At 45.0% G+C, this 18,915-nt stretch overlaps 1 protein-coding gene across 1 annotated transcript in view; it reads left to right on the top strand.

Moving 5' to 3' along the window:
- The first annotated feature begins 935 nt into the window (after positions 1-935).
- L3MBTL2 (L3MBTL histone methyl-lysine binding protein 2) overlaps positions 936-18,915 on the top strand; it is a 344,052-nt gene continuing 326,072 nt past the window's right edge. The window contains exons 1-2 of the mRNA XM_085601042.1: positions 936-1,050; positions 16,636-16,894. Of these exons, the coding sequence (XP_085457168.1) occupies positions 982-1,050; positions 16,636-16,894 (328 nt within the window). The 5' untranslated portion in view covers positions 936-981. The remainder of the gene's footprint in view (positions 1,051-16,635; positions 16,895-18,915) is intronic.

Raw genomic sequence — 18,915 nt, 5'->3', positions numbered from 1 at the left:
GACATTACGATACATGTGAAAAGCTAAATAGCATTACATTGTATCACAGCGGTCTGCATGGGTACCCATATTCTCCGCTCAGTAAATGTACCTTTTTAGTAGTAAAAAAAAACCGGGCAAATGATTGCTATATAGAAATAAAGTGAACAAAGACATGCATCATCATCACCTTCCCATACATGCCAATATTTTACGACAGGGACGTGGGAGATTTAAAAATTCGGGAGAATGAAAATTCCCTATTGACTTCTATTGTAGAAAATGCAATTTCAGGCGGGAGACAACTAAAATAAAGCCTGAATCGGGTCTATTGGCATGTATGCCTTCCTGTTCTCATTAATAGCGTTGACACTGTCCCTCTCCATAGCTCGGAAAGTTTACACTCTTTTTTTAGAACTCTGTCCAGACTTTAATTCTCAATTTAACGATGCACACCTATCCAAAATGGCCAGAAGTTCACCAGCTTGCAGCGTGAAACCCTAAGTACGCAGGTGCGTCCGTCTCCCGCCAAAAGCTGATAGCATGAGCAAAGCAGCCATACCAAAAGAAAAGGAAAGAGAAGATAAACTCTGCAGCGTAGTCCCCTCCAGCGAGCCGGATACGATCTATGCACTCAAGCGGCCATCTTGGGAAGGAGCCGCGGCCAAAGCAAGTTACCTCTTAGGGCAAAATCAAATCTAGGATGTATTGAAAAAACTTGTAAAAAATGTTAAAAAACATTTTTAAAGTAAGAATTTGTTGTTTTGTTTTACATTGTAACCTAAATATGTTTTTATAAATTACTGAAACGGTTACGGTTTTTTTGAACACATACTAAAATGTCTTAGACATATCAATTGTTCTAAGCAACGGAAGATTTGTATTCAGTGCTTTGTTCGGTGCCCTGTTCTCCACTCCCGCTGCCAGTCCAGGGTCTCTTTCGCGGTGGCGCCTGCGCGACCGAGACGTCACCCAAAGGATTCCTATGTATGTACGGTCGTGATGGAGCTGTCTGGAGAGCTTAGTGCGGAGCCTGCTGATCCCGAGACTATGGAGGGGACTACCGAATTGGTGAGGGGCAGGGGATTAATGGTGGAATGTTAAAGTGTGGTGCTCGAGCTGTCATTTATTGGGTAGTGGTGGTTATAGGGTGCTGAGGGACAGTTCTTGAGTTAGAGCAGTGCTTGAAATGGAAAAGTAGAAGTGCAGGTACCCTGTACCAGAGTACCTGCTTGTTTCTGAGAAATGCCGGTACTCTCCCATTAAAAGTATTACGTCTCTCATGAAAAGTGCAGGTACTCTCCGTCTTAAAATAAAAAAGCGCCGGTACTCTGTACCGGCCCATTTAAAGCTCTAAGTGAGAGGGAAGTACTTGAGTTAGAATGAAGGCAGCTAGGTATAGGATGGGGTCGGTTCGAGATGAGGTAACTGCGTTGCATGTGGGCACAGTTGAAAGCATATGGGCACGGGGTGGAAGAATGATAGCCATGAAGTACAGCGCTCTCAAATCTCCCAGGTCTATGCGAGAGTAGTTAATCCATTCTAGGACTTCTAGTCCTTTGCATCCTATTATACAGTTGTGACTACAAGAGTCACAATGCAAATCAAGAGGGCCAATAACACCCCAGAGAGGTCCCCCAAGGAGGGCATTCTGGGTTGCGGGAGGAGCATAAACACAATGGATGACGTTGAGCCATGAATGCTTCCAAAACAGAAATACTCGCATGTGACGTTTGGAAACGTTATGACCTGCTCGCTGCGTGGCTTGATGATCTGGGAAAAAAACCTAAAGTATTGATGCAAGTAAGAAACCTTGGAATGACCATGGACGCCAAGCTCTCAATGAATGCCCAAGTGAACAAACTAGCAAGATCAAGCTTTGTTACTATTAAAGCTCTTCAACAAGTCTTCCCTCATTTGGGATTTCCACACAATGTCCAGCCTACTATCTCCCTTGTTCTGTCTAAACTCGATTATGCCAATAGCCTCTACCACGGATCACCTTTAACAACCATGAAAAGACTGCAACTGATTCAGAACTCAGCTGCCAGGCTACTCTTGCATATAAAACCACAAGACCACATCTCCCCTGCCTTGAAAGCCCTGCATTGGTTACCGGTTGCTAGAAGATCCACATTCAAGCTGCTTTGTATCACCCACAAAGCGATACATGGAACAGGACCACCCTTCATCAGGAATTAAATCCCAAAACACATTCAATGAAGGAACCTCCACTCTAGAGTGGCACCTTGCCTCAAAATCCCAACGTCCAAGAAAAAACTATGGGTGGCACATCCTTCTCTGCTCAATCAGCCAAACCAATCACCCAACATAAGATCCACGGATAACAACATTATCTTCAGAAAACTACTCAAGAACTGGCTCTGCCCCACGTAACCACCATACACAAACAGAAATATACAACATATCCCTCTGTATATAAGCATTTATTTTTATTATCGATCTGTGCCTATATATGTGTATTGCTTTGTATAAACATGTAGAATAAATGTTTAAAAAATATAGATATTCATTAGTTCTGCTTAATATTATTCATTTTTTTTTTTGACAAATGTTATTGATTTTTAAAACCCATAATAGGCCCGACGGCATGAGGCAATACATCTTAGGCAAAGTATATCGTAGTACAGATATTACTCTATATTCTTCAATGAACAATCTGTTACAAGGCCCATTGCAATAGAAAAATATTATGATTATTCGAACTCTAACATTGTCCCGCCTCTGCTAATAATAAAGAATGAGTCACACACATCGGCAAGTATGTCTATGGGTAAAGTTGCATATTCACTGTATCTACACAAATGTTATGATCTCTATATCCAGTAGACTCTCTGCAGCATCATGTGTTTTCAGGGGAATGTTTCTATAGGTGGCCCACCTTGACCATATTTTGGTGTGTTTCTGTGGACATCCTCCGGCAATAAAGACCGGGAGCTCCATCCCCATAATGAAGTCTAAGCCCAACTTCCATTGTGAAACCCAGAGAGGAGCCTCAGCCTTCCACTGCCAGGCAAAATCCTGCTTTGCTACTGTGAGACCTAGGAATAACTGTTGTCTTTTGTACCTGTTACCCCCTATGCCCTCTGTACTACATAGCAGTGTTAACTATCTTAAATCTGGGTTTGTCCCATGCCAATACTTCTGTCAGACAGGTGAGTACCCTGCGCCAGAACCTATCTAGGGTAGGGCAGGACCAGGTTGTGTGTATGAAGGTGCCTTCCGATTGGCATTGGAGGCAGAGTGGGGATGCAATCAATACTGCTGTCCATAGTCTGTGTAGTACGCTTCCTGTAAGAATTTCAATTGAATAAGGCGAAGTCGAGAGGAAATTGCGGCCTTGCGTGGTGGTCGCAGAGCTTCAGCCCAGTCGTCCTGTCAATTGGTCCTACATCTGAGTCCCATGTGATTATTTGAGTATCCAAGGTTGTTGGACTATTAGTAACTAGGGTTTGGTAGATCTTGGTTATCTTGTGTTCCTCGAGATCCCCCATGAGTAGCATGCCCTCCAGAAGGCTGAATTCTGGGAGATTGGTCACATTTTTAATATATGGGAGAAGATTATGTCGCAGTTGCAGGAACTGATAGAATTGAGTATAAGGCGTGAGAGACTTTTTGGAGGTCTCCGAGGGATTTGAGGACTGCTCCTTTCATGACATCCCCCAGTGTTGAGATTCCTATGTGGTCCCAATTACCGAAGCCCTGCCGGTCAGCTAATTGCTGGAGCAGACGGTTCCGCTACAACGGGGTTGCCTGTGTTAGGCGTCCCCACTAGCCAGTTCTACAGAGGGTCTGTCGTCTAGTCAGGATCACCACATGTGTTGCAGGAGGAAGATCCTTGGGGTCGATCCTGCTATAGAAGAACGAGTGAACGGTAGGCTCCCCCATTATTCACTGTTCAAGTCGAAAAGTCAGGGTCATTTCTAGGCCCATACCACCATTCATTCAGTACTTGCAGTTGTGCAGTGGCATGGTATGCTTGTATGTGCCACCCCCCCCCCCCCTCCCCCCAGGAAGTGTCCCTGTACTGCATTAATTTGACGGAACCATGACAAGGGAATAGGATATGGGGATCTGGGTGGGATTGTAAATTATACAATAGTTTGGGCAGGGAGACCATCTTGAGAATGGGTGATCGTCCATATAGGGACAAAGGAAGTGCCAGCCAATTTTTAACCTCTGCTTTGACCCTTTCTGTTGTTTCTTTTAAGTTAAGTACTTTGAGTGTCCGATATGTAGACTTCCAGATATGTGAGCCCCTGTAACCATATTTTTAGTCCCTCTGCCCATCGACCACTCCCCAGTGACCCATGTAGTGGCCAGATCAGCTATTTAGAGGTATTCATGTAGAGACCTGAGGTCTCGCCAAAGATGCACATGATGTGCAATATTCTGGGGCCTGATCTATGAGTATCTGTTAGAAAGAATAATACTTCCTCTGCATAGAGCGCTATATGATCGGAGATTTCCATGGTCCACTCAAAACCACGGTATAGTGCATCTATGCGTACCCAAGCCACGAGAGGCTATACGGCGAAAGGGAGAGGCGGCATCCCTGTCGAGTTACCTGCTGTATCGGAAAATGAGTTGATGTGGCTCATGCCACCCGGATAGAGGCAGTTAGGGCAGTGTATAGTAGTCTAATTAATGCTATATATCGGGGTCCCATATTCAAGTGTTGCATTAATATGAACGTATAGGTCATGCTGACCGAATCAAACGCTTTGTCCATATCGACAAGCAATAGGGCAGCTGGTCTTTCTAGTTTTGGCCGCTATCGCATTATGTGTCGGGTCGCGTGATGGGGCATAAAGCCTGCCTGATCCGGGTGGATCAGCACTTGAAGATGAGGGAGTAATCTATTTGCCAGTATCTTAGCGAGTATCGTAGCTTCAATGTTGAGAAGAGATATTGGCCTATAGAATGTGCAGACTTTGGGTGGGTGTCCCGGCTTGGGAAAGACTACTATCTCTGCATGCCTCAAATCAGGAGGCAGGCATTTGTTCTCAAGGGCTTCATTAAGGGTTGTGAGGTACTGCGGTCCCAGTATTATCATATTCCATTGGAAGAATTCACTCTGGAACCCATTGGTGCCTCGTGATTTGCCAGATGCTATTTCTGAGGCTCCCGAGGTCAACTCCTCCAGTGAGACGGGAGCCTCCAGGGAGTCTCGTGCTGTGGCGGTAAGTGCCCTAGGTGGCAGATATCAAAGGTTTTTTCAAGATGTTCTTTTGACAGGATTTTGCGTTTAGTATATAATGCTTGGTAGTAGTTGGCAAAGGATCGGGCCACGTGCCTGGGAGTGGTGATCATTTCACCTGTTTGTGACTTAATGATCGGGAGTTGTACCAGTTTAAGGGAGTATTGGCATAGCCTGTTTCCCTGATTTGTCCCCACACTGATGGATCCTGCTTTGTGTGGCTCACCAGATATTTGGCCTCCTCTAGCTGGATGCTTTGATATCTCTTCTGCAGTATGCCTAATTGTCGGCAAGCACTATTTCCGTCTTTGTCTAGCAATTCCGTTTGTATAATCTGTGCTTCTAGCTGTATCAGGGTCTGACTCTCCCGACACTTGGCAGTGGTACAGTGACTAATGTCAAAGCCTCGAATAGTGGGTTTCATGGCTTCCCACAATATGGTGGCGTAGTCCACCGTCCCTTCGTTCATCAAGAAGTATTATTTCAGGGCGCTATGTTAGTGAGTTCGATAGCTCGGACTGTGCAGATGCCATGGTGACATCCGCCAGTGAAACGGTGTCTGTCTGGGACCTAGCTCTATCTGCAGTTGGTTGGGGGAGTGGTTTGATAGGCCTCTTGGTAATATATCTGCCTTGATCAGACGATGCATGTGCTCCCTGGTGATAAATATGTGTTCAAGTCTAGAAAATGACCCATGCACTGTTGAAAATTACGTAAAGCCAGCCTCTGTTGGGTGAAGTCTTCTCCAGGTGTCGCATCCGAACGCCTCTTCCAGCGGCCCCAAGCGGGACTCTTTTTGCGTATTTTGTGTGGTTGTAGGGCGGCACCTATCTTAAACGGGATGTATGACATCATTCCAATCGCCCCAAATCAGTGCCAGGCAGTCAGGTAAGGATCCCCAGGTGTCGATTATGTGTTCGGTGAATGTGTATCTGAGCTGCTGTGGGGCATATACACTTCCCAGCACTATGACCTCCCCACCGATTGTGCAGTGAATAAAGAGGAATCTGCCCAGCGAGTCAGCCCAAGTGCGTATATGTGAGAAGGCTAATTTGTGGTGGATTAGGATGGCCACTCCTCCGTAGCCCCTCGTGAAGCTGGAGTGGAATACGTGAATGAAGCCAAAATGAGCCAGACATGAGGTTTTAGTCTCAATCAGGAGTGTTTCTTGGAGTAACAGGATATCAGCCCCCAAGCGTTTCACCTAGCTGAGGACCGCTCCCCGCTTGACCTTGTCGAGCAGACCTCTAACATTCCAGGTGACCACCAAGATTTCCCCTACCAAATCTATTTTATATGGGTGCGCAGTCATAGTGAGCAATGAAACAGGTTACTGAATGTGTGAGGAAAAATACTAAGTAGAAAAATGCATTGTGGGCACATTAGTACTACTGGGTCCGAAAACCTTGATAACATGAACTCCCCTTCCACCCCCACCCTTCCCCAATACCTCAAAGAACGATGAAGTATCTTTCCCGAAGTGTATATTGTCTTCACCCTAACTGGGTTAAAGGCTGAAACAGTTCAATCATTCCCCATAGCCCATCCCTAATGAATGTCTCTGGGATCTGAGATGACCAGTTCAGTAGAGTAGCCCTGTCCAGGGCCGGTAAGCGGAATCTCGATCTAGGATCTTTTTCCCTGCCCTCCCCGTGTGGGCCATATAGTTGAGAATGGCGACCCATTTCGGTTCATGTATTACTTATCTTGTTTCCTGGCTTGCTTGTCGCCCCGCGATCCGGAGCGCCAAGAGGACCTCGATCAGTGTCGCCGTTTATCTGTAGGTTTATTGTCTCTGTGATGGCGTGGGTCTACAGATGAGGAATCTAAGTCCGAGGTGGCGGAGTATGAAGCTTAACCGGGTGATGTTTTTCCACAGGAGTATCGAAGAACAGGGTACTGCTTTTATACATGACACGGAGCAGGTTTGAGAAGAGCAGCATATATGAAATCTGTAGTTCCCGAAGACGTGAGTTCGCGACTATGAAGGATTTCCTCTGCTGCTGCGTTGGGCCCTCCCCTCGGCATCCTCTACCCGCATGACAAGACACTTGGTGAGCGTTTCGAGGGTGGCAACATTTCCTTTTTAAGATTATGATACCATCTTCCGCCCCTGAAATTCTGGTTTCGGTCTGTGTGATACCTTCCACAGTGTTGCGAAGGTCCTGGCGCAACAACATGACATCTACTCCGACTGCGCTGATGTTAGCATCGAGCATGTCGCGAGATTGGGTTATCCCAGCAAGGGTCGTGGCAGTGTCTGTTGCCTTCGCGACCGCATAGTTGGAGGTAGTGGACCTGGTGCCTTCACTTGTATATTTGTCCATAGTGCACTGTTGTGCAGTGGAGCCGGCTGAGTGGCCCTTAGACATGGTGATGAAACTGTAATCTGGGGGCCTGCGAGGGTACCTGTATGGTTAGTGATGAAGCACGAGAACTCTATCCCTCCAGAGGTAGGTGGGTGTCTCAACACTGGTGCTTTGGGGGTCCAGTGCAACAGGGGAGTCCTTCCCAATCCGCACTGGGACCAAGCCCGGCTGCCTCCATAAATGCGGCGACCCCCCCCCCCCCCCCCCCCCCCCCCCCACTGCTAATGGGCGCATCCCTTCATTTCATCTGGTTTGTTGTGCAGCTCTGGGGGATAGCATGTGTTCACTGCAAGTTTATTCAGCTGCGTAGTCTTTCTTAACTGGCCATAGATCTGCAGCTGCTTTCCGCATCCCGTGTGCAAATTGGGCCTGCTGGCAGATCTTACAGGGCTCTCTGAGTTGTACGCGATGGTGCCTAGTCAGTGTATCTATCCAGGGCTGCCCGAGTCTTACAATCCCCAGAAGGGGCCAGGTAGGCCCCTCCTGGGGTGCAGTGGCAGTGATCGACATGCACTCCAGGGTAGTGGATGTCGATCACTGCCGCTGCACCCGGGAACCCGGGCCCGTCAGTGCGCATGCTGGGGTCGGTGTGCGTAGGCACCCCACACCTCCCCAAGTCCTTATTACTTGTTGATTCCCAGACCACCAGCCTGAATGTGTCTTGGGCAGTACCTGGAGGAGGTCCGCACATCTTGCCGTTCCTACCCACGGCACCAGATGTCACGATGCAGACCGGGCCACAACCAGAGCACGACCCCCAACCCCAGGTCTCCAGTCGGGTGTTCTCAGGCCGCCCGTGAATCGATCCAGGAACCGGCATGGATGATCGCCTCTCACTCGTTGCAAGGCAGTGGGCACTGGAGCCCCGCACGACCAGAGGGCCACCAGGCACGGCCGCACAGAGGCCCCGGCGAGACAAATCCGCGGCTCGGGTCCTCTCCGGGCCAAGCCTCCAGAGGCCGTCCGCACTGCAGGGCGCAGCCTGACCGCCCAGGCCCCTCTGCCCCCGGATCTTCGATCCTACCATTCTGCTGTCTCTGGACCACGACCACCACAGACAAAGGCACCGAGGAGTCCAGGTAGCCCAAGCATTGATCAGCTGGGGTGGAGAAGTGCCGCTTATCGGCAGGATGATGGATGATACCGGGCAACAGGAGCCGGGCTAATGCGCCATGTTGGACCACCTGGCCACACCCCTCATTATTCTATGTCTTTAACATGTATATAAGTGACTGCATAAATAAGAAAATCTTTTATCATAACTGTTTATCTGCAATTGCTTCAATATTGAATTCCCCCCCCCCCCCCAAAAAAAAAATATATATATATATATATTGGTTGATAACGCTGGACGTGACAGCTCTTTACACCAGCATTCATCATCCAGATGGTTTAAAAGCAGTCAATCACTATTTGGGTACTAGGCCAATTATTTTGTTCAATCATAACAAAATGTTGCTTGCCATGATCTCTTTCTGCTTGCACAACAACTTCTTCATGTTTGGTAACCAATATTTCCAAAGGGTCAGAGGCGTTGCCATGGGGGCCTGTTTTTCTCCCAGCTATGCCTGCCTTCACATGGGCTGCTGGGAGGAACAGGTCCTCTTTGGCCAGCATCATGACTTATTTACTAAACATGTTATCCAATGGTATCGCTATATTGATGATCTTTTTTTTGATATGGCAGGGTACCAAACAGCAAGCTATGGACTTCATTGATGTACTTAACACCAACACACTGAACCTCAATTTCACTTCCAACATAAGTCAGGACCAGGTGTTCTTTTTGGATGTAGAGATCGTTGTTAGCAATGATAACCTTGTGACAAAACTTTTTAGGAAACCCACTGCGGGTAACACCGTGTTGCATGCCACAAGCCATCACCCAGTGCACCTCATACGCAGCATTCCCTATGGGGAGATGCTGCGTATCAGGCGCATTTGCAGCACGGAGTTGGAATGTCTTAGAGCACAGGAAGCCAGCAAATTGTGATTTTTGGCAAGGGGTTACACAACCTCCACGATTGACAATGCAATCCATAAGGCCAATCGCATCCCTAGAAGTGATGTCTTGAGCAAAAAAGCACCTAAAGCAACAGTGGTCGAAGCCAAAGAGCCTGTCAGATTGATTTTGACTTATAACCGCCAAAACCAAGCTCTACGTAAAATCTTAAAGAAAAATTGGAGCTTGGTATGTAATGACCCTGTCATTGGGGATCTGATGACAGTTAGTCCTGAAATCACATTCAGGAAAGCGCGTTCTTTGAGTGATTCTCTAGTTAAGTCTAGTCCTGAAATAGGCTCTAGTAAAACATGGTTACAGGCGAGCAAGGGTTTTAAGAGATGCACTAGCCGTAAAGCTTGCAGACATGGTGCCAGCAAAACGGAATTTCGTATTCCTTTTTGTGACACCCCTCGACCCATTACCAAACTGCTTACTTGTAAGACCGACTTTGCTGTGTATGTGCTGGAGTGTCCGTGTGGCCTGCAATATGTTGGTAGTACCAAGTTGCAGGTGCACAAGCGGGTACTCCAGCACATTCGGGCAATCAATGGCAGTGATGCTTCTTATCCGGTTGCACGCCACTTCAAAGAGCGACATGATAACAAGAGTGAACTTCTCAAGTTCTTTGTCATTGACACAGTACTCCCCTTGAGACAGGGAGGTAATCGAGAGTCTTTGTTGCATGCACTCGAAACTAGATATATCCTAGAATTGGACACCAAAACGCCGCAGGGCCTTAATTCTAGTGAAGATTTTTATACTTGTCTCTAAACAGGTCTAGTTTATGACTTCCAGCGTTTTTTACTGATTTGTGTATTGGTTAGCCTCCTGAAACAGCTATTAATTTAATTATTTTTACACAACACTTTTTTTATCACGTTTTGCATTTTGCACATTATATTGCACTGAGATTTGCACAGTGACATAGCTATGTTGTTATCCATTTTGGACTGATTACTCGATTGCATGTTTACTGATTAGCAACATCTTTTGGACTTTACCCACTTGGGTATTATTCTTAAATTGCCAATTTTGCACAACGTTGTCCATCTTTGCATATATAGGAGGTCATTTTAATTCAAATGTATTTTTTAATTTTTCTCCTTTAGTTTTACCTTTGAATATGGCTACACATATCATGTGTGCTTAATATGTTCATAAGGATTTTTTAACTAATTATTATGTGTGCTTCCATTGTGTTGTTGCTTTTCACCAATTGTGAACATCATCGTTTTCAACATGCTTTATTTCTTCCATGTCTATTGTGCTATGTGCCTAATAGCCAATCGTAATTTATAAACAATTGGTAAGGAGGAAGAGATACACAAATATTTTTGAACACGGATACCTTTAATTATCCTGTCATCTGCGTCTGAATTCGCATTTTCTTATTTGACCATTTAGTCGTTGAGCATAAACAATAAACATATATTTACAATTAACACCTCTAAAACTAAAACAAACTAAGGCTACTGTCCACCAGGGAATATTTCTTATTGTGGAGCCACCTTTAAATAGTGTGGACTACCCAGAAGGTTCACGGATCACTTTGAGACCCGGTTTATCTTCGATGAGTCTGGCCCATACTTCGTCCACTTATGAAGATGGGTGAGATTCATCGACGATATATTCCTGATATGGAATGGAGATGCAGAAGAGCTGGAAGCATTCCATAATTGGTTGAATACACGGACACAAGATCTAAAATTCACCAAAAATGTAAGTGACAGCCAAGTCAACTTTCTGGATGTGTGGATAAAAAACGATGAAGGTGTTCTACAAGTGAGTCTCTTTACCAAACCTACCGATAGAAACACACTATTGGCATACAGCTCAGGACACCCCAGACATCTTAAGGACAATTTGCCCTATGGGCAATTTCTTAGAATTCGCCGCAATTGTTCAAATAAAAGTGATTTCTTTGACTATGCTGCCATTCTGAAGACTAAGCTTTGCAATAGGGGATATCCGAAGAAATTAGTCAGGAATTCCCTTAAACGAGCGTGGTTTACACCTCGAGAAACCTTACTGGTACCAAAAAATAAAGTCAAGGAAGATCTGCTCACCTGTGTGCTAACATACAATCCGAAAGCCAACAAAGTGAGACAAATCATCCAGAGAAACTGGCGATTGGTTGAGCACTTGGGCCTTGGCACACCTTTGTTCGCTTTCCAGAAAGGAAAGAATCTTAGGGAACATTTAGTCAAAGCGTCTAGACCATCAGCATCTAAAGATGTAAGAGCTATGATGGGTCTACCACCAGTACAGGGACATTTTAGATGTCAGAGCTGCGTTGTATGCCCGCAGACAAGTGACTCTAAATTCGCAATCATTGGAGACAAAAAGCATGTGCAACAGACTTTCTCAAATTGCAATTCAAGGAACGTGATTTACTCAATTGAATGTCCATGTAAAAAAACCTATATTGGTCAAACAACTCAAGCAGTCAAATTACGAATCCAGCAAAACAAATCACGGATAAGGTGCAAAATTCTTGGTGCTCCATTGGTCCAGCATTTTTTGGAACTGGGACACCAAGAAGATGAATTGAGGTGGACCGTTCTAACGGTCATGCGACCTATGAATAAAGTTTTGTTACAGAATACCCTCAACCGCCTTGAAGCACGTCTAATTGAGAAGTATCGCACAGCTAGTGATGGCTTAAACGATAAAGACGAAATATGGGCCTTGATACAATAATACCGCAAAAGTTGAAGAATTTTTCATACAAGACCTGGCAGGGTGATTCGAGTTAGTCAGCCTATATATGTGTAGTCATTACGTAAAATAGGTAATTGTGCAAACTGATTTTAATTACATGTTTCATTAAGAATGTGAGCCGCGATGTCTACAAGTTCTCTAACTCTGTTCTCTACACATATAGGGTGTAATGGTGGTGGTTAGCCGATATGATTTATTCTTTGTTGTACTATTTACAATCAATTGTCGCGATTTAGAGTATACTCTTTTGAATTTAAGTACAAATGAAAAACTCTACGAATTAACGATCTTTCGTTCGAGTTAAGACCGTTGTTACTTCGAAGTATTTGGTGCCTTTATTAAAATTTCACTTCTGCACTGTAGTATTTGTCACTAATGATTGACATATTAAATATTGCTCTATCCCGACCAATAGAGCCTCCCCCCACTGGGATGGAAGCTCTGTATATAATTAGTGGGTCTATTTTCCCACTCCACTGTAAAATGGCCGACTCATTCTATGCCATAGAGGGTGATTGTGGTAGTCCCTTGTCTCTTTTGATCGTTTTCAAATAGGGTTCCGGGTACACTTTTGTGTACTCGGAGCTGAAGTAGGACAGCTTAGTTGGAAGGACGGGATTCGGACCGTAGAGAAACAAGAGAAATCCGAGAAGGTAAGAGAAGCCGGTACTGGGGCGCGCGTCACCCAGATTTTGTTAAGATTGCCATTTTTCCCCGCGTACTAAGTTGTGCACTGTCCTTTATTGTAGTTTGCACACCGCGGTGGAACAGATTCTACATTATTAACACGACGGTAGCCTAATGATTTTCACTCCTGCGCATCTCGTGGTGCAGTAGTACATCGGCCTTTGGAGAAACGGTACTTAGACCATTAAGGACTAAAGAAAAGACTTAGAAGGTAAGATCAGCCGATACTCAGACGCGTTTGCATTAGATTCAGTACTGACTCCGTAATTAATTATTTAGCCACGCTCATTTAGTTGTATGCTTCTCTTTACCGTAGCGTCCACATCGCGATAGATGCAAATCCCTCCCAGTGGACATGATGTTAGCTGAGTGCTAACACCTTCAAGCCTAGGCATATTTGTTTGACCCTGATGGGCGATAAGGTAATCCTTCGTTGGAATTGATTTACCTCACTGTTGCAAGTCAGGCTTACTCCTGTCTATCTTTCTCTTCCCTGGTTTTAATTGGTTAAACAATAGATTTCATCCCCACTAATCCCGCATTGCCTACCAGCAAGGTTTTTCTATACAAAATGTTTGCTGTTAAGGAAAACAGCTAAGGTTTGTGGTTAACCAACCTGAGTGTAGAACGAGAGACCATGCTGATTCTATACAGTCATATAGAGATTGTGTTGGGTATCAGACACATGGGTGTAGAATGTGCTATATGGGCGCACACATATGCCTGCATAAGCTGAGATATTTGAATTCTCACGTTTCTGGAAATGCGCATCACTTTTGATTTGGTGATTTTATTGTGGTGGTGGGCCTTTCTGCATGTTTCACAGGGAAAGAGACCTGTATACAAACCGGCAAGGATAATCGTTAAGCCACTTTGGTATTGTATATGTTATTGGAGTTCATTATTTCTTTATGTAGAATGCTGCTGTTGCTTTTGTCCTGAAGAAGCCATAAGAAATAGACCGTCTGAAACGCGACCGCGTCGACAGTTGTTTAACAGAAGGACTACAAATTGATTGAATTGCTTGTGGATGTAACAATCTCACATTGCCTCTTATGAATAATTCGGAAAGTGATGTTCCTATATGCAATGTGTGAACCTTCTGGGTAGTCCACACTATTTAAAGGTGGCTCCACAATAAGAAATATTCCCTGGTGGACAGTAGCCTTAGTTTGTTTTTGTTTTAGAGGTGTTAATTGTAAATATATGTTTATTGTATATGCTCAACGACTAAATGGTCAAATAAGAAAATGCGAATTCAGACGCAGATGACAGGATAATTAAAGGTATCCGTGTTCAAAAATATTTGTGTATCTCTTCCTCCTTACCAATTGTTTATAAATTGCGTTTCATATACCCAGGTAAATAGGAGGGTTATTGATGGGTATACCCCTAACCAATAGAATAATAATAGCCAATCGTGTCACAGTTTTCATTAGCACTAAAGCACTTTTAAATGCGGCCTCGCAACTCCTCGGGCGTCATGTGATCAAGGCCTCTGGAAGGCTGAAACGCGTCATGCAGGCATTTGCTGTGAGCTAAATAAAAAATCGTATTAATCACTCGCACTTTGGGTCAGTCTTCGTCTGTTCCTGTGTTCTAGAAGATCGCTGGATTGCAGGAGTCTTTCAGGCGAAATCCCCAACATATATATATAAAATTAATTAATTTAAATTACAACACTTGAAAGCTAGAGTTTATTTAATGCATCTTTAATCTACACATACTACCTTCCTTTTATGCATCTATATACCTTCCATGTACTTTTCGACCTATGTAGGGGGTAGAGGTCACTGTGGATGAGAGGATGAAAGTGGCAGACATTGGATAAGACGGTAGACAGAGGTTTTAACCATTGAATGTAGTGGCAGCCATGTACTGAGGGCGGTAGAGATGGCAGCGTTGGGATGGGGTGGTTGTGGCAGCCATAGAATGAGGTGGTGGATGTGCAAGCCATGTGTTGCAGACATGGGATGAGGTTGCTTTGGAATGATGGGATAGAGGTGGCAGACACAGGATGATTGAGTTAGAGGTGGCATCCCTGGGTTGGTAGCAGGAAGTAGTCAGCCACTGGATGAAGGTGATAAAAGTGGCAGCTTTGGTATGAGGGGGTAGAGGTGGCAACTGTGGGTGAGGGGAGTAAAAGCTGCAGCTCTAGGATGAGGTGGTTGAGGAGTTAACCATGGTATGAAGTGGAAGTCATGGAATGAAGATAAAGGTGACAGCAAAGTGGTGATGGTAGCCATGGTATGAGTGAGTACATGTGGGAGCCATGGGATGAGGCAAGTATAAGTGGCAGCCATGGGATGAGAGTGGTAGAGATGAGAGCCATGGAATATGGGTTAGAAGGGATGAGGGGGTAGCAATGGCAGCAATGGAATGTGTATATTAGAGGTGGCTAGCATGGGTAGGAGGGTTAGAAGTGTCTGCTGTGAAATGAGTAGTTGGAGGTGGCAGCTACAAAATGAGGATAGAGGGGGCGGGTGAAGGGGACCATGTGACAGCCATTGTGTATAGATTTCATCCAAGGTCGAGGGAGGATGGAGATGGCCACCATGAGTTGAGGGGGTAGAGGTGGCAGCCTTTGGCTAATAGTGTGTTAGATGTAATCCCCAGAAGTAGTAGTCATGGTTGTTGTGGAGCTCAGGTGGCAACCATAGGGTAAGCAGGGGTGAAATAGGCAGCCTTGAGTCAAGAAGGGCACTCTTACTAGCCATAAGGCAAAGGGACAGCAGTGAAAGCCAAATGGGGCAAAGGGAAAGCCATTGAGACAATTATGCATGAGGTGAGAGCACTGATTGAAGCTGGATTCGAGAATGCAATTTTGAATGCAAGTTTCCTGGTGGTCGCTTTTAGGTGACAAAAATGGAAACTTAAGAGATCAGTGGTAAGTAGGTGCATGTTGTGAGGTGCCAGCCATGGGTAATGTGGGATTAGACGAGGCAGTTGCGATGGAGAAAGAAGTGACATCTACTAGGTGAAATGACTACGATGGAAGCCACTGGTTTGGGGTGGCAGGAAAAGGTGGAATCTATTGAAAGGGACATGTTGGTAGACCACATTATATAGGTCAAGATTTTAAGGCACAGCTCTGAGCAAAGGGGGAGTTATGTAAGAGATCAATGACATTTCAGTTGAACTGCTTTGCATCGGACAGTAGATCTGACCTTAAGGGCCAGACAGTTGGCTCTCTTAGAGGAAATGTCATGGAGTCATTGGCGTGTGCAGATTACTAGTGGCAGCTTTGGTTTGGAGGGAGCTTGAGTGATGTAAGATGTGCCACTGTGTTGTGCGAGGGTTGCCCAGGAGGGGATGGGCATGTACATGTTTTTTAAGGTATTAACTGGCATGGAGAGGAAATCGGGAGAGTGAGGGATAGAAGGGGCCTGCAAGCCTGTGTTTTCACATTGGTAGTTGTTTCCCCGAGGTTGCTTTAGGAATGGTGTTTTTTCTAATTTTCAGTGTTATCCTTTGGCAGTTTTTGTGCTCTAGTTGCCCAAATACAAGATGGGATTCTGACTGTCCTCTCATGGTATTTCCTTATGAATGTGCCCAGGTTCTCGTTCTTAAAGTCTTACTTTCCAGGCAGTATCACGTCTTCCAAAGTGCTGAAGAATATGCCTTGATTGTCACTCTTATCTTCCTCTTGACAGTTCTCACCCTCTCCCATTATGGACAGCATGTCTGAACAGATGGAGGTGGACGAGGATGATATGGATCTCTTGGGTGGCTACGACAGCTTCCGTGATTATGGTAGTAGTCTTGTCAGTGACAGCAGCTCCTACTTGATGGAATCCAGTGATGAGGACTTGTTGCCTGGGCAGGAAGCTGGGGATAATGTCTTAAACCCTCTTTCAAAAACCTCATCTACCACAACTTCCCGGAAATCTCGGCCCTGCGGTTCAGATCCAGGTTAGTGGAAATGGTCTGCATGTGAGAATTCCTCACTTTCTGTGTCTGTCACTCCCTGATGCACCTCATTAGACCTCCTAACGTGTTACTATGAATCCAAGTCACGTATTGCATAAAGATTGTAAAACGATATTTCGCTATTTTTATTTATTAATTCTTGTAAGGAGTACTTGTTCACCTTTAAGGCCTCTTTGCACTGAATTGAGAATAAGTAAGTAAACCAACATGTCTTTATAAAATGGCAATGTGATTTTCCTGTTTCTGCATGCCATTATGAATTGCGTTCCGAAGTGTGGATGCCCTTACTACAAGGATTGGCAAAGGTAGTTGGTTGGCAGTAATGTACCAACTTATATAAACACAGGTATTCACAAGTGCTGTCTACATATGTTGCGTGCGCAAAACCGGTTTCTCACATTAAAGCCTGTCTTATTAGCTTTGCTTTTTTTAGATTGCTTTCTGTATAGGATGCAGACAGGGTATTTTATTAGATGTCGAATGGTGCCTCTTGCGTTCCAGTGGCAATAATGTCTGGAAGCCAGAACAATACAACAGATAGACAATAGCAAGAAGTGAGAGAGTAATACTTATTTGCGTGGAAGCAAGGCCCACTGTGAATACTTTTAAGAATCAGTCACAATACGACCACTTGCAAATATTGGCACTGTCACCAGATTTAAAAATGATCTGTCAATCTTCTGGGACTTTTTTTAACCCCTGGACATTTTTAGGTCTCGCTTGATCGAGCGCATGCGCTGGTCTGGCCTTGACATTTAGTGTACGGGTTTTGAAAGTGCTGCCACACAGCCTAGCGCTTGCGTTCACGCGCGCAGCCGGCAGCTTTCAGCGCCCAAGGCACCATCTGGAGCTTTCACTTTTTCCGCTGCTGTGCGCGCGCACCACTCGCGTGTTTGCCATTGCGCGTGCACCCCTCTTTAAAACAATTCATGCTCTTATTTTCATTAGTCTGGACTTTGTAATGCTATTGTAGCAGAAGTTACGCTGTTGTTGCCCTTTCTGATCAATAGCAAACACACTCTGCGGCTAAACTGATCACTGTCACAAAATACATTTCAGCCACATAACTCCTCTGTTTCGTGATCTACATTGAGCTCAAACAATGGTCCTATTTGAAGTATGTGGTCTCACCTACAGAGCCATTTACCAAATTAAACTCCCATGCCTGAACTTTTCTCTGAACCACAGTACTCCAATGAAAAAAAATTAACAGCAGCACTTTTCCGAAGACTGTGACTTTCATGTGGAACTCTCCAGCCCTTGATATCAGAACTCAGAGGATGTGGTCCATCGGCTAGACTGCCGACTTTGGTGGTGGAAACCAGGGTTCGAGCCTCGGGGTCGCGTCCACAATCTGTGATTCTGGGCAAATCACTTAATCTACCCGTGCCTGAATGTGTAATGTAAATACGGTGCTCGTATGAAGCGCTCCAATACCTTCGGGTCGAGTTTGCGCTATATAAAATCTGCAAAAAAAAACCTACCCGCCTTATGTGAACAACCTTAAACACATCTTTTCCGTCTGTACTTGAATGAATGCTGTACTTCCCTCCGAAATTTGTTTTACTGTGATGTTTTCTGTAAAGCACCCTAATCCACTCTACATGGTCCTGAGGCACTATAAAACAAGCATTGGCATAGCCAATAGGTCTCGCCTTTGGAACCTTATAAGTGTTTAGCCATGCAACAGTTGATGTTGTTGCACCAAGGATATTGTGTTGCATAACTAAATACTTATAAGGTCCCAAAAACGAGACCTATTGGCTATGCCAGTGCTTGTTAGGAATAGTCAGCTGGGAGACTCAAAGGTTTCCTGTGGTTTAAAGTGGACAATTCGCTATCAAGGAAGTGGGTTTGTGATTATCAAAATTTTGGTTAGTTATGCAGAGTATTTTCTGTTTGATTCTCCGCTTCACATGCACCAATAAAGGGACCCAAATGCTGTGATATCACACAGTTCCTAGGCCTCAACCATCAGGAGGAATCCTCCCTCCCGCCTTCAT

This window comes from Triturus cristatus, chromosome 4_2, assembly GCF_964204655.1.
Source record: "Triturus cristatus chromosome 4_2, aTriCri1.1, whole genome shotgun sequence".
In the NCBI taxonomy this organism is placed as follows: Eukaryota; Metazoa; Chordata; class Amphibia; order Caudata; family Salamandridae; genus Triturus; species Triturus cristatus.
The sequence above is the reverse complement of the archived record's forward strand: the minus strand, read 5'-3'. Positions and strand labels throughout refer to the sequence as shown.